The sequence below is a fragment of the Acipenser ruthenus genome, chromosome 14 (genome assembly GCF_902713425.1).
Source record: "Acipenser ruthenus chromosome 14, fAciRut3.2 maternal haplotype, whole genome shotgun sequence".
Lineage (NCBI taxonomy): Eukaryota > Metazoa > Chordata > Actinopteri > Acipenseriformes > Acipenseridae > Acipenser > Acipenser ruthenus.
This window is the reverse complement of record NC_081202.1, coordinates 31,822,682-31,840,163: the sequence shown is the minus strand read 5'-3', so window position 1 is coordinate 31,840,163 and position 17,482 is coordinate 31,822,682. Positions and strand designations below refer to the sequence as shown.

Here is a 17,482-nt window from a genome sequence, read left to right as displayed (position 1 = left end):
GTGGTTGACTCAAATAAAAGAAAGATCAGAATGTAGGCCACATAAGTTAAAAATCTAGGTGTTAAATATGACACTTTTGAGGCCCACGTTAGAGGAGTATCTTTTTTTTCATCTAGGAAATATCGCTCACCTTAGATCATCTTTGTCAATGTTTGATGCAGAGAAACTGATACATGCCTTCATTTCATTGAGAATTGACTACTGTGATGCCTTGTTCGTGGGTGTTTCTACTAATGTTCTTAATAGGTTGCAATACATTCAAAATTCTGCTGCTCGAGTTTTAACAAGAAGAAAGCAAGCATGACCATATCACACCAGTTTTAGCATCTCTCCACTGGTTACCAGTTAAATATAGAATTGACTTTAAGATCTTGCTGCTGACCTTCAAGGCCTTGAATAGCCTGGGTCCATCTTACATCAAGGATCTGCTTTGCTGCTACTTCCTCCAACACAACTTGCGGTCAGCTAAAAATGATCTCCTTTCCGTGCCAAAATGACGAACTATGGGAGATTGAGCCTTTTGCTCTTTGGCTCCTTGTCTCTGGACCTCTCTTCCAAGGTCTATTAGGGACTCAGAGTCTGTGTCTATGTTTAAATCGCATCTCAAGACTCATTTTTATACATTGGCTTTTTGCACTGCATAGTTTTTATTGTATTGTTTTATTTATTTATTTTTTTTAATGTAAAGTGCTTTGGGATTTCTTTTAATAAAAGGTGCAAGACAAAATATATTATTATTATTATTATTATTATTATTATTATTATTATTATTATTATTATTATTATTATTATTGTTAAAGCGTATTGTACTTTATTACTATAATCATGCTTTCCCTTTACAGGCTGTTGACTCTGCACAGATGAACTGGTGTAATGATGGCACAGAAACATCTGCCATATGTAGTATAAAATGGTATGCCCCTTATTGATTTGTGTGTCTTTTTGTCATTGAATCAAACTGGTTCTTTGACATTATTAAGGAAAGCTTTCACTAATACATACAGTACTGTGATATTTTGACTTTTTGGTTTCCAGACGATAAAGGCAAAAACAATTTGAGATACTGGGTACATGTTTTGTACCCAACTGTAAATGTGTTGATTCGAGAAGACACAAGGAAAGATAACCCTTTAGATGTCTTCAATACTAAGTGAATGGTTTACAGTATTTCACATGTGTGTGATTTTTCTGAATATTAAAGCTTTGTACATTATACCATCATTTTCTGACCAAATGAAATAACGCACTGATCAATATGAAATAATTCACAAACTCTTCTATAGTTTCTTTACTTCTAGAACACCTCATACACAAAAGCACTTACAGCTATGGCAAAATGTTTTGCATCCCTTAAAATAGGATTGGGATATAATAATAATAATAAAAACTATATAAACATAATTTAGACCTTTTATTTAACATTGTGTAATCAAAGAAACTACAAAATAATATATTGCAAAAGCCAGAATAGTAACAGAGTATTTCATGTTAGAAATGTAAATGACTCGATGTAATTAAACTGTACTAGCTGAAAAAGCATCATCGTGAAAAGAATGGTGTCACCTGAAGACACATTGCAGGAATGGGAATAAGGCTCCCGTTGCATAGCAGTCTGATCTGTTCCTGGTTTTACTAGGAGCTTAGTAAGACACACCTGAGCTTGTTACCTAAACACCAGGGTTAATGAGGGTTACATTTAGTGTGTCCAGTTATAATTTTTCCCTCTGTTTTCTCCCAATTTGTAATGCCCAATTCTATATTGGAATCCCCACCTATCTCAGGAGACCAGAAAGATTCAGTGGGCGTCCTCCGATCCTGCGACCAAGCCAACTTCTTTTTTTCACCCAGGAACTCGAGAGTGGATGTCAGTGAGCGACCGACTTCTGGAGGACAAAAGCCAGTCCTACAGGTGTCCGTTCTGAGCTCATTGGGTGCCTGGCCAGCAGGTTTCACTGCAGAGGGATGGGGAGAAACAGTCCCTGCTGGTTTTACCTCCCTAACCCACGGAAGCGCCAGAGCCAATGCAACGCTTTCTTCAGAATCCCCAGCGAAGACCCGCCTACTTTGCACAGCCAGGACGTGAACCTGCGCTGTATGACTCACCCTGCTGCGCTTCTGCCAGGTGAGCCACTCGGGGGACCCCCTAATGAGGCTGATTTTAAAACCTGGAATGGGTGAAACTGCTATGCAATAGGAGTCTTATTTCCATGCTGGATTGTGATAGTATATCAATACTGTGGAATATCTACATATGAAATCCTTCCAAGGCACTCACAGCCCACATAATCCAAAATGCTTATGAAGGGGAATAAATTCAAAAAGAAGAAACAATATGGTTGTTGAAAATAAAATGAAGAAGGGTAAGTTACAACTCTCTGTTCATGTAAATAGCATATAACAAAGCTAGACTAGTCATTTTGAAGTGCTGCCCATCTGCTCATCTCTTTACATGCTGTCAACTTTTCAATCCGCTGACCCTGAGGAGGACAGAGGGACGTTTCTCTTTGTAGGAAATGACTCTTCTAACACCTAAAGGAGAAATGACGAAACATGTTGTTTAATTTCACAATGCTGTATGCATCGGTCTTCCAGTAGTTTCTTATCACTATGTAAACTAGAGTAACAAATAGGAATAAAGCTCTATTGTCAACGGTACAGGTCTGGGGCATCTCTCAGCATTGTGCCAAATTGTTTGGTGTTTCTTTTGAGATGTATTACACTGTGGGGCTAAAATATAACCTTATAAAAGTTTACCGCATTACATTTCCATGGTTTGCCATGTGTTTTAATGTGCTTTACAATACCTCTCTGTACTTTACAATGCTTGCCTATGCTTTACCACGCTTTCACTGTGCTTTATTACACTTTGCTATGCTTTTACTATGGGACACTTTTATAAGGGTGACTAAACTTACTCACTGATTTGAGCAGCCGGATTTCAAATGGCTATAATCATCGTATTTGGTAATTGCTTAGAGCCTCTTGTCATTGTTTTCCCTTTAGTCCACATTAAAGTAGAGATGTGTCTTATTTCTGTTGTTCTTTTTTGTAGGCTGCTGATTAGGTTTGAACCACACATGTATTTATTGTGTTGCTTGTATTTGTAATGGTTTTATTGTCTAACAGAACCATAAAAAAAGCAGAGTGAATTATGCTGCTCTGCCCCCTACAGGCTACTGATAGTAATACATGTTGTTTCTGAGCAGAAGGGGCCTGCTTACCTCTTACTGTGCCGGCGCTCCAGAATCAAACTTCTTCTTCCTGCCCTCCATCCCAGACATGGCCTCCACATTCTTACGCCAGTCAGTCACCTCCTTCTCCTGCGAGAGAGGAGAGAGGGGTTAGCACACACAGATGGGCATTTTCACTTTCATTTCAATTTATTTTAGTGATGTATTTAATATATTTACTATATCGGAGTGATTAAGACCAGTAGAATATATCCTGGCTCCAGTCTTTCTGGGGTTTCCTATTACCAGAACAAATTCTACTGCCAGTAAGAAACCACAAAAAGACTGCTACCATAGTTTAACACCATCAGGGCTGAAGAAAGAGGAATACTTCTGTTTTATTGACTTTAAGTTTAGAGAAAGTGCCTTAATATGAATATAAATGAATAAGATATAATCATTGTTATAAATCATAGCAGATTTTTTAATTGACATTAAAACCTGCAGACCCACGACAGTCATTATACAAACCGCAAAATAAAACTGATAAGATCATTGTATGGGTTTGTAAAAAAACTGAGGTTTGTCATTATCAGCATATGATTGTATGTACACTCCATTCATTGATGGGTTCTTAATTCAAGCTGCAAATTATATAATTTTAAATGAACCAATGTTATTGTAATAGTCTGGACCGGCATTCCAGTTGATGAAACTTGGGACCTATGTGGCTGCTCAAATTGTTTAAAATACTTCACTGTGATGGGTTGATTTCTAATGTTATTTGTGCTCTTGCTAGGCTCTAACTGGGACATGGCTTTGATAGTAAAGTACAGATGCTTCTCTACTGGTGTTGCTCAGGGCTTCACCTTTTCTTCTTCCTTCTTCACAGACTTAAGGTTGGCCCTCAGATCCAGAGAGGCCTTTTGTGTGGACTCCATCAGGGCCCCCAGCACGGCATCGGCTGAGACGCGCACTCGCTTCAGGTTGGGCCTCTTGAACTTCCCTTTCAGGTCAAAGACCTTCTGAGCCAAACCCTCGATCTAGCACCAGAGAGATGACACATGGGTACAGGACTGTACATCAGGGGTTTGGACTGGAGCTGGATTTCTTTTCATGTTAAAAATGGCTTATTTCACTGCATTTCACAATCTAATGTTTAAGACATTTCACGAATACCAGAAGTAAACTAAACTGGCTGCCAGGTTCCTAAATGCAGTGTAACAGGTAGTGCATCAGTGAGACAAACGTTTGCTCTATTTAATTTTAAGTGATAAAAATGATGTATATTTGTACACTATTCTTTCAGAAATTCTTTCAGGATTTTTTTTTACAGGGAACTACATATTACATGGCAATGTGCAAATTTCACGGAAATTGTCAAATCTATTGTAACCGTAAAACAAATTACAGCCTTTACCATTTATTGTACCAAAGAAAATGCTCCACATACATACACTGTAGTACATGGCAATGTACACATGTGTTAAATCACCCCATTTCAGTTTTGATTTGTCATGCATATGAAATCAAACCACTGGAACTGAAAATCTTGGAAAATTGTCAAAATTGTCTAATTTAATTGATTGACTGTAACAGGCAACACATGCAATTCATTTCAAATAGTAAGAGAAAAGGAACACAGCCACAAATGGTAAAATGCAGGAGACTTTTTAGAAGCTGTTTAAGATGCCTAATTAAAGCACAAAGTGGTCTAGCATTTTCACACATGAGTGTCCATTGTTTCTATATTACTGATTATTGAGCGGAAATTGAAATTCTCACACCCTGAGGTGTTTTCCTGCAGGTTGGTATATAAAGGATATCAATGACACACCTTGAGGTGTTCTGATACATGTGCACACTGCTGTATGGGTACTCAGTACATACTTTAGTATGTATTGAAATGACATCATGGGGTTCTGGTGACACTGATCAGTCACTTGAGTTCTTGTGGGTTAACCCCATCACCGGAACCCCTTGATGAACATGACACCCTTATAGTGTACAGATGTGTATACAGTATTCCTTAATAATAATAATAATAATAACAATATACACATTACATAATAAGGGTGTCATTTTCCTCAATGGGTTATTACGATTACAGTTCTGTTTATGATTAAGATTATGATTATAATTACCTCCTTGTTGTTTTTGACGACTTTAACCTCAAGGTCGTAACGCTCCTCATCAACCACATCGATTTTATGGTGCATCTGTTTGCACAGCTCCTGCATGAAATACAAGCAGTGATACAGCATGTAGAGTACAGGAGCACTTGAGATTCACAGGACTGCGCTGCACAAGGCATTCAGGGGAATGTGACAGATAACAAAGTATTAACCCTTTAAGGTACAAGGCACATGTGTGTTCCACAAAGAGCGCTCAATTCCTTGTGTACCTGAAGGGGTAAACGCAGAGGTGGTCGTGGTCACATCAGAAGTGGGCAGGAACAGGAGCTGACCAATAGCACATGATTTTACACAACTCTGCCCCACCCATTCTGGGTGTGGCCCCATCCAGTTACGTGGAGTAGTGGTTAGGGCTCTGGACTCTTGACCAGAGGGTCGTGGGTTCAATCCCAGGTGGAGGGACACTGCTGCTGTACCCTTGAGCAAGGTACTTTACCTAGATTGCTCCAGTAAAAACCCAACTGTATAAATGGGTAATTGTATGTAAAAATAATGTGTACAAAAATAATGTAATTGTACGTAAAAATAATGTGATATCTTGAAACAATTGTAAGTCGCCCTGGATAAGGGTGTCTGCTAAGAAATAATAATAATAATAATAATAATAATAATAATAATAATAATAATAATAATAATAATAATAATAATAATAATAATAATGATGAATCTGAATCCTGCACAGGCCTAGCAGAGAACTTGGTAACTTTTCATAAGAAAGAAATGGTAACACTTTACATTGTCTCTAATTACTGTGTAGTTACTGAGTAAATCCATGTGTAGTTACACATAATTACAATGTTATTATGCATAGTTACAATGTACTTAATGTGCAAATTATTTTGCATGACATAACTTTATTCCTAACCTAAACCTAACTCTAAACTTAACCCTAATCCTAACCCTAAACCTTTTCTGACACAATTGTGTACTTACACATATTGTGCAAAATAATTTACACGTTACATTATAACTATGCATAATAACATTGTAATTATGTCTAATTACACATGTATTTTGTCTATGTAACTACTACAATGATTGGGGTGGAGCTGAGAGCTGTGTTTGATAGGGATGGAGGTGCTTGCTGTGTTTGAGAGGGATGGTGCTGAGAGCTTCAGGAGTCAGGTTTACCTGCAGTTCCTGTAGAGACATCCTCCCACAGTCCAGAGGAGGGACCCGCTCTGCCATGATCTTTACCTTCTCATCTTTCTTCTCTTTCGTCTCATTCTCCAGCATGACGGCTGCCTTCGCCAACATGAGTGACTGGGGGGAGGTTCAGACATTCGCAGGTACAGCGAATCAGAGACAGCTTCGGAAAAAGTGCTTATAGGAGCTTTCTTAACAACAACTTCGTCATGCCCATCCACTCACTGTATCTATCTATATATCTATCTATCTATCTATCTATCTATCTATCTATATATATATATATATATATATATAAATTATTTTTTTATTTGTATTATTTTTAATGATATGGTTTAAATTGTAGGTTATGCAAAACTGTTGGCCATAGCTAGCTGTAGTACCGTACCATATGGTTTTTTTTTTTGTTTCTTTTTTTTAATTGAGTGCACAATTAAATTATTACCCAAAGGGTAATTTCTTTGCAATACGTTGCCCTGGAAGGGAAAGCGTTTCAAGTCTGAAATCGACTCCTTGAATGGAGAGGGTTGTAACTTACCTTCAGCTGCAGCCTGCGAGCCGCGTTGATCTTAGGTTTTTTCTGTGGAAAGGAAAAATGGTTAAAGAGAGATAGCGTTCAGTTTGTTATGGGTTATATACCCTTTGCTGTGTTATATACATTTTTGTTATGCTTTAAAGCCATTTTGCATCTTGCTCTATCCATTCTAGTCTACTGTGTGCGATACAGAACGTCTATGTTTTATTCGTCCAAGTACTATGTGTAGTTTATACACTGCCACCTAGTGGTCAAGCATGCTCACTGCTTTAAATAAATGCGTTACAGATAATGGACTTCGTTATAGGTTACTTATAGCCTTTATGCCACAATCTATCAATCTGTTAATGAATCTTGTAACATACAACCTCTACTGCTTGCTATTAAAAAACAACAACAACAACAACAACAACACACACAGACACACACACACACACACACACACACACACACACACACACACACACACACACACAGACAGACAGTCTGTTTTAACCCATTAAGTACCAAATCATTTTTAACTTGAAAAAATCAAAACACAAGCTGTATTTATGTAATCTGATACGTTACATTTAGAATTAACTTTTGCGGGTTAACAAAATTAGCGTTATCATAACAGTATAGGAGAACCCTAAAATAACAGGTGGATAGACCCCAGTTAAAAACGCTCCAAAACATTGCAAAGTAGCCTGTACTCAAATGAATGAGCACAATGGAACTTAATGGGTTAATGCATACAATACAGTTTGACACTGCTGAAACCTTCTAGACCCTTCTTAAAGATGCCAGTGGCAGTCTGGAGCAGTGGGCTCTATACTCAAAGGTGTCCGTATTTCAGTGTTGTGGTAAACTTTTTTTTTTTTTGTTTGCACTTTGTCGGAAAATCGAAGCGATACTCAACAAAATCTCCTAAAATAAGGGAATTCGATGAGCACACATTCCTCCTTATATCCTTCAGAACAAACAGTCAACTTAGCATTCAATCGGTGAAAACAAAATGTATATTAACAGGTAGACTGCCTTCCTCCCAAGAAAACAAGACGAAAACAGATCAGCAAAAGAGATGAACTACGATTCAGCTGTTTCCAAAGGGTGCTTATTACTGGGATAGTAACCGACTGAAGTGGTCACTTTGTGGGGCATGTGTTGACAGCAAAAACACCAACATGTTTAATCTAAAGGTGATTTTTAAGTGAATACAATATTTATAAAAGATTGATATTGAGTCTGTATAGAATGAACAATTTGCTGATTTACACACACCAATCTGCGATAAATGCGTTACAATGCTTTTTTTTTTTTTAATATAGACCTTCATAATATTTTATTCATACATTAATATTTATATACAATAAATACATCTCAGAGTTGGGTTCTCTTTCTATTCACACTGCAGCCCCATCAGAAGGTGTCCCTGCCACATAGACTATGTGCAATCCCAGCACTGATGGAAATATTATAACACATATTTCTTTTGCGGCTGATGTCAGTGCAGAGAATATTTATAGCATTGACTGCCTTATGAAGTAACGCAAATGTTACTTGATACAGGACACGGGGAATGACATAAAATATCTCCTTTGGCTATTTGAAAAGACCATGCTGTTGCATAAAATCCCCCAAAATCATTATTATTTTCATACATCAGTAATGTTTGGCTTTGCTAGTCATTCAAACAAGTAAATGCAGTAAATAAGTACACATAAACCGAAGTCATTGTATTTTATCTTGTTCTTAATTGTATTAATACTTGTACTGTTATTTTTTAAATGTATTTTTGTTTACGACTGTAAGTCGCCCTGGATAAGGGAGTCTGCTAAGAAATAAATAATAATAATAATAACATAAAATATTAATAATCATTTTTCCAGACAGCGACTACTTTGCTTGGCCCTTTAATAACAGCAATGGTGGTAGCATTACCTGCTACAACACGAGCGCACGGGACAAATCCTTGTTTACGGGGACAAAATACCAGTTGGCAGACCAAACCTGTCGGACCACCTGGAAGTTGGTTACTTATTCCCGGTTCCTTATTTGCGATGTAGTTCACAACGCAGCGTGTTCTTTTTCTGTGTGTTTTAACTCGCTTACATCTTGCTCAATTAGTATATTGCTACTATTTAAAAAATAATCGCTCCTTCTTTAAAAAAAAAAAAAACGAAAATATTAATAACAAATCTGTAACAGCAGCATAGCGGTACCCTATATTACCCGCTTGTTTTGCCCCATTTACCCCCTTAGACGTCTTGCTCACTAAATTTTGAGGTATCCCTAGATAGGTTATCGTCTCCTCTTTGCAAAAAACAATGACAATTTTAGTGAGCAAGCCGTACCCCACGAGCAGCAGCACCCCAAAGTGTAGCCCATTATAACCAATACAGAACGCATGGGGCACGTCTTTTGATGCCCCATTTACCCCCCTTAGACGGCTTGCTAATTAAAATCGTTAGTGTTTTTGCAAAGAGCAGATGATAACCTCGATATTTAGTGAGCAAGGCGTCTAAGGTGGGTAAATTGGGCATCAAAACGTGCCCCCATGCATTCTCTATTGGTTATAATGGGCTGCATTTTGGGGTGCTGCTGATTGTGGGGTACGGCTTGCTCAGTAAAATCTTTTGTGTTTCTGCAAAGAGGGGGGTATAACCTAATATAACCACTTCGAACTCACAAATCACCAATTAATGAGGAGATAACAAGCCAGAGTCAGAATTTTGTCAATCGTCGGAATTGTGAAAAACAGCTGTATTTGTTTCCTCATAGCCAGAATGTGGGAAGGAGTGTTTTGAGTGTGGCACATATTCTTTAAACGTGCCGTAAACGTTCCTTATTAATACATTTTGGTACCGACACTTTTGAGTATAGAGGCCAGTGTCATGAAATGTGACACATACTTTGAAAGTGCATTCTTTAACGCTGTGAGCAGAATTCCCAGCGCCAAGTTAAAGCATGTGACAATGTGCCTGACTCGCGTCAGAAACTGACTGCAGCAAACGCCTGAGAGACTAGAAGCACGCGGTCCTTTTGGTAAATTTGGAGCCAGCGCATATTAACGGGGGTGGGGGGGTGGGGGGGCTTTTAGGGTGAGCAATTCATTGGCTTGTCAAAATAACTACACAATGAACAGTATGATATTAACAGTATGGCATCTATCTACACAATGAACAGTATGATATTAACAGTATGGCATCTACCTCCCCCCTCTCTCTATCAATAATTTTCTCAGTGAGCCTCGGTTTGGGGGATTTCTCGTTTCATCTGCTCATCTGAACAGCTCAGTAATTCGTTCAGCCTGCACAGGCATCTCGTTTAAATACTGTGTTCTTAGTACCGCGGCAGGCTGTTAATCAAGTATCGTAATCACCACGAACTTTAGCAACAGATGATAACTTGTCAAACTATTTGTCATGTGAACCTGCCGCTATTATTAAGCCTAACGCTGGGTCTATTTTTATTGTAGGACAGGACGTTGTCGTTGGAGTGTAGCTGTTGTCAGAGAGGATTCTGTAAGCGCTGATGGAGATAATTGGGGCTGTGAGCCAATTCAATTCGACTTTGCTTAATTAGACGATTTATAATAATTTAAATATAATTTAATGTGTTGTCTTCAACCCTCCAAAATCAGTATGTTATGCTCTTTACAATACTTACATAGATAATATGTTATTGTAATGTTATAACCACATGGGCAATTAAAAAAAACAACTTTTAGCTTTGTTTGCTTAATAGTAAAAATCAAGGACCGACAAATAAGAGCCAAGTGTATTTTTGTTAAGCAGTCGTCAGCTGTCTTTGTGCTCTGGGTTAGAACATTGGACTGACTGGGCATTCAAGTACTGTAATGTAGGACTAAAGTCTTTGTGTCCCACAACCAGGTTCCGTTTCACACTGAAAGATAGTTCCTAACTGAATGCTTAGAACTTTCCTTCATTGCTTAGCATATGTGCTTTCTAGCTGTAGGACTTTGTTGACAGTCCTTTTTTTGCTGTAGGGACAAAAAATATTTTTAAAGACTACACTGAGGTAAATCCTCAGTGTTTTTGTTTAACAACCTTCTTACATTCTTTTTTTTTAAAATACACATTTTAAACTGTATTGAAATCCCATATTTACCGTAGGAAACATTCAGTTCACTTACCTGTCCGCTGTTACACAACATGGAGAAGGAGGAGAAGGAAGAAAAATAATTAATATGCAGGGAAAGATTATAAAAATATAGACCTATATAACATAAATAAATACTTATAGAATGAAAAGGCATTCAACTTACCTTTCAGACATTGTTGTGTTGTGTTTGGAGCGCTAAAAGAGCGAAAAAAACATTCATATTAATACAATATAAATACAATTTTGAATTGTCTGTTAGTTCAAATGCCGGTCCAGCATTTTTATACAAATATACTCTGTTATCAAAGCATTATACAGTACACCTAAGCATAAACTGAATCTTTTATTTCTGAAACCAAAATGACAAAACTAGAAATGTACTTTACCCAACAATACTTAGAGGTGAAATATCTCTCTCTTCCTACAATGTGTTTGTTTCTTTCTCAATATTGAGGTTAAAATCCAAATTTTACTTTGACTCAGACAAAGCCCACTCATACAAGTTCACCTCCTGTGTCACAGGTAATGGGGCCCCCCGCCTGACTTCCCCTAGTTTCTTCTGGGCTGTGCAGTCTATAGAACGGCACTGCAGGTCTCAGGGGGGACCTAGTAGCTGTTACACAGGAAGGAAGTGAATTTACAGATTGTGGCAGGAAAAATAGGCTTTACCTGCATTAAAGCTTGTGAAAATATATGTCTTACTCTCAAATTATTATTTATTGATAATTCAATAGAGAATGTGTTTAGTTTATTGTTAATAATCAGCTTGCTTACTAACACTTTAGCAAATGGTGTTCATTTTGTGTTAACAGATAATTAATATATAAAACCTATTTATTAATGATTTAAAAAAACATAATAAAATAAATCCTGATCTCATATTACAGTGATAACATCTTTAAAAGTGAAATAATTTCACTGTTTTAATGATTTATGGCCTTTTTTTGTATTAGTTTATACTAATATTATATAAGTTTATATTAACCAAGCAATGCACAATATTTGTTAACATGCTAGTAAGATGTTTATTAACAGTTAATAAATTCAAAACTGTGCCCTCCCTCCCCTTAAAACAAAAAGTGACCGAAATAAATAAAACTGTATCTTCCAAAGGAATCACATCTAACTCTCAATACCCTGTAAAGTGTTCTGCTCGGATTCATTGCTGTATAACACAGTCACAGTGGTCTCAGTATCTGTACCGTGTCTTCACTGCTGTAGAGCAGGTGAATGCTAGAAAGGGGCTCCTGTAAATCAGAGACAGGCTGCGTTCCTATGGCCGCCTCTCCAAGCTCTCATACGCAGGACTAGGCATTGCTGGGATGCTGGCGTCCCCCTCAAACAGGTGGATTTGTACTTGGGTGTTTCTGTAGTTTTTTCCTCAGAGTTTTCGCTGCGCTCAATGGCCTGGGTGGTGGGTAGCTCCACACCTTATCCATCTGGTTCGGTGTAGTTTTACAAGCTGATCCACGCAGTATCAATCACGCCTATATGCTGATGAAACAATCAGGGGGGCTGAGTTCTATTCCACATGGGCTCCCACCAGGTGTCGGGTTTAAACGTGTTCACGCTTGAATTAAGTGTACTACTATGACTAAACGTTGAGCCATTCATAAAAAAGAAATAGTTGGTTTCTAACTTACCTTAATTATATAAATGTGTCCAAGTTATACTTGGATTTCAACAAAACCTGACAGCCGCATTCTGTATTGCCAAACAAGATGCCTTAATTGATTTTTAATTCTGCCCAACCCCTAATTGTTAGTTTTTTACCATTATTTATTCTCAGCTGCTGAATATTAAAATGACAAAACCACAATTTTTTAATGTTCTACCATCAGAAAAAAATAAATATCAGATCACAAAAATACAATATTAAGAGAAAGCACATTGCAAACAATATAATATCAATACAAAAACAAGAAATATACAAGAAGAAGGAGCCAACCTATGACATAATATTTTAACCTTTAAAGAAGCCTTGTTTAGTGATTTTCTGAGTTAGTTTGCTCGCTGTTTACTGTGGCTTACCGTTTGATGAGGAAAGGACAATGAAAGAGCCTGTTGCAGTGAGGATGGAGGAAGGGGGTCACTCAGATTTATTGTTTCGGTTCCCGCTGTGCCTCTCACGTGAATGGTTCACTAAAATAGCCCCTGCCTGTGACAAGCCTTGCCCTGACATTGAGTACATAACATCCGCACTACTGTAACCCCTGCACAACATGCCCCCGCACCAGCTCAGCATTGACTTTCCTAATATAGAAGTTGGTGTTTATTAGAGCTGGCGTGGGACAATGGAAAACACAACCTGAAGTGCATTTCTACCATTCGAAACACCAGGCTTACTAGATCTATTAACATGGTCAAACCTCATTCCTGAAGACAGGTCCAGAGTAACTACTGGAGCTTCACATTACATGGTCACCTTTCACATTTCATGTTTTTATGATGCTCGAAACCATTCAGAGTGGAATATTGGAATTTTTTTTCTTCTATTTTTTGATGAGTCTGTGTTAAGGTGCTTTGACTATCAGTATAACTGCTCTTCAGGTCTAGTTGGCTGCCATAGACTAGTATAATGTGGGCTAGATCAGTGACTTTATATTAGTAAGCACCAGTGCCATCTAGTGCACAGCTGGTGTATTGCCAGCAAAACCAAACCTGATCCAAAGTGGCAGATCACTAGATGGCAATGGCTGTTATATCCATAAAGAGACTTTGTCTGATCTAGCTAGGGTTAGGGTTAGTTTAGGATTAGGATTATCGTACAAAAAGATTTACATTGTAACTATGCATAATAACATTGTAATTACGTGTAAGTACACATGTAGTTATTATGTAAAAACAAAGTAATTAGAGACATTTAATGTAAAGTGTTAACCATGTTGTTGTTTTTTCTTTCCTTTCAGATGAAAATTGTGCTACTGTAAAAAGCTTTGAAAATTGAACCCAGTGCGTCACACTATATTCCCCGGGGTTGTACCAAAGAATGGACATGGGAATGTTGAGTAAATATCCACTCCCAAGACGACTTCTACAATACAAACCCTATGTAACGAATGGAAGCGCACAACAGACAAGAGTTATGGAATCAGTTTCGTACTCTTCAGTTCCCCCTGCAGCAGCCACATCAAACCAGTGCTGTCCTGCAGTGCCAGCCCATGGTGGCACAAGACCCTGCTGACGGTGCTGTGGCGCTAATTATTTGTCTATTATAGCCAATCACCTGGTTTGATCTCATTGCTCAGCAGATTGTGGCCACATCACTCCAGCATTGTCTGCATGGATTACAACCTCCGTGTCTCCTGTTTTCCCCCATGCTTTTCCCATGGTTATACTATGCATTTACCATAGTTTACCCTGATTTATTTATATGCTTTACCATACCTCGCTATTCTTTACAATGCTTAACCATGCTTTCACTGTGCTTTATTACACTTAGCTAGACTTTTAGTATGGTTAAGCCACAAGGGACTACATTAGGTATACTGTACTTCAGGTGTTATGCAAAGTACAATTAACTATGTTGTAGTACTGCCTGTGTGCAATCATAGTATACTACACCATACCACAATGTGGTCAGATTAAGTTAGTATGGGACACTTATAATTGCATCACGTTCAAACCATCCTACCATACTAAAAGCATCGTCAGGTCATGCTTGGTGTACAGTATACGGCATATTGTTTATGTCTTCCTGCACTGCGATTTTAAAATAGACAGGGAGCTTATTGCAAAGTCATTCAGACAGTTATACCAGTCCCATAATTTTAAAAGGACATCGTTTTATACGGTACGGTATAAATAACAAGCACATTGGGCTAAATCCTCAAAGCCCTTTACTCCAGCGTGACAGAAAACTAGATAAATTTACCAAGCAGGAAACAAACAGCTTGAATGTTTCATTTCGGTGCTTGTATGTCGTCTTAAATTGTTTCTTAATTTAAAAAAGTAGCATCGTTTCTATAACCGTGGTAACTGCTCCCGGTAGTTATTAAATGGATAATGTCATGACATAAATTACAGCTGCGCTCACGTAGTGGTGATTTCTTCAGAAATTAAGCGTGTTTTCATAAGCAGGGTATCTTTGCTGGAATAGTAAATCTGGTGAATAATCTAAGGCAAGCAGGAACAGCACCAGACAACGACAGAGAACATACGTCATATACACAGGTACAGGGGCGTGCATAAGGGGGGGCAGGCAGGGACACTGGCCCAACCAATAATCATCTCCAAAATATTGATTTCTGGTTATCAAGGTATTGCGTTTGCACTTTCTGTCGCTGACACTCACAAACTGAACGTATTTCCTCATAACGTGTAGTTATGGACGCGCGTATACTCGGTTTGAACACGTTCCCCCATAACGTGCAGTTAAGGACTGCCGCGTGTGTCCCTTTAATGTTTGAGTCCAGCTGCAGTAGAACAATTAGTGGAAAACCGCACATTTTTTAAATTATGCTATTTATGCTAGCACTTGTTTGCAGAGGGAGAACATTGATTTAGCCTGCTGTATTTACATTATCAGTATTTCCAAAAGATATACAGGCTAAACTGGACAGCAAGGAGGCATGACCCCAAGGATCAACACAAGATTATAAGGGTTTTACAAGAAGCAATGGCACAATACACAATGTAAAGTATATTTTTATGAACTAAATTGGTTTTTTTTTCAGCTAACAGCAGAGTTAAAACATGTTTTTAAGGGGAAAATGTAGTACACAATGTATTTCCTAATGTATTTAATTAATATACTGGTGTTTGTAATCACTTATTTATTAAGAATTGGATCACTTACATTACACAAAGGGTTTGCAGACGGTGTTGAAATATTAGACATTTCTAAAGACTACTTAGATATCGTATGGTGTTTAACATTTTCTTTTTCAAAAAACGCATCTTTTTTTTAAAATGCATTTTAATAGGTATCCATCAAATTCTCTTTTCACCACCTCACACCTCTATAAAGTGACTCTGTGACGTGTGTTCCACCTCCACACGCACTGCACCGTCACACCATCACATCTCAAGAACACTATGACTTTCCTACAACGGTATGTTCTACAGTTGAAACTAGATCAGGACAAACCACTACCGACAACACTGGCACGAATTATTAACCTCCTTAATTAAATGTAATTTTCACCAACAATGTCTTTCAGAACACGTTACCATTGCCCAAAATGTGCACGTAGTACTTATGCATTGGTTATATTAATACAACATGTTGGCTTAATCCATGCCCATGAACCAAATTTTACTATAATGTGTGGCCTAAACAACTGTCAGCGCACTTTCTTTAAATATGAATCCTACAGACGACATGTTTATCGAAAACATAGACGACATGTACAACAGTGTACCCATGGAAATGTAGTTCAAGAAGTCATCAGTCAGGAGGAATATGAGCATGTTAATGAAGAGGATGTTCATAGTCCCCCTTTGAGTTTAGGTCAGTTGATGGAAAATTTCAGAGAAAATGTATATAGCTTTATCCTGAAGTGCAGAGAAAAGAACCTTCTTACACAGTCTGTTCAGCAGGACATTCTTGACAATGTAAATTTCCTGTTCACATTTTTCAAAGAGAACTATGACGCATTAATTGTGTATCATCTCCAATAGAGTGGTTTCAGTATTTCAGAATGTCCTGAACTTGAACAGTTGGTTCAGACACCTAACTTTTTTTCTGAGGCTGCAGAAGTAATTAGTTCTCAGCACATGTTAAAAGAATACTGTAAATCAAAACTTGATATGACAGAACCTGTACAGTATGTTCTCTGAAATGAAAATGGTGAACAAGGGGGAACATACTCATACATTCCCATTGGAGATGTTCTGAGAAAGTATTGTAGTCATGAGGACATTTGGCATCATGTTCAAGCTATGGCAGTTTTAGAAAGGAATGATCGTATGTTAACTGAGTACTGTGATGGGATTCATTTCAGAGAACACCCTGTCTTTTCAGCAGACCCAAATGCATTACGTTTGCATTTCTATCAAGATGAATTTGAGGTAGTGAACCCACTGGGGTCTAAAAAAAACAAGCATAAATTGTGCGCCATCTACTATACTGTAGGGAATGTACACAGTAGGTACAGATCTCAGCTCAAACATATTCATCTTGCTCTATTAGTTCGGTACAAATGTGTGTAGCAGTGTGACTTGGATAGCATTTTTACAGCCAATGCTTAAAGATCTGCAAGAGCTTACATCTAATGGTGTTACTGTGACAGTGAATGGAATTGACTATAAAATACAGGCTGCAATAGCAGCAATATCTGGAGACAACCTCTCAGCACACTTGATTGGTGGGTTTACCATGTCATTTA

General features: G+C 37.9%; 1 protein-coding gene across 1 annotated transcript; it reads right to left on the bottom strand.

Moving 5' to 3' along the window:
• Positions 1–1,396: 1,396 nt before the first annotated feature.
• On the bottom strand, positions 1,397–7,210 carry LOC117419955 (troponin I, slow skeletal muscle-like). The gene is made up of 6 exons (XM_034033374.3): positions 7,050–7,210; positions 6,497–6,628; positions 5,315–5,404; positions 4,040–4,213; positions 3,222–3,320; positions 1,397–2,529 (listed from the first exon to the last, which is right to left on the bottom strand). Exons 2-5 carry the CDS (start codon positions 6,620–6,622, stop codon positions 3,225–3,227), a joined length of 486 nt encoding a protein of 161 aa, XP_033889265.2. The 5' UTR covers positions 6,623–6,628; positions 7,050–7,210; the 3' UTR covers positions 1,397–2,529; positions 3,222–3,224.
• Between the last annotated feature and the right edge of the window lie 10,272 nt (positions 7,211–17,482).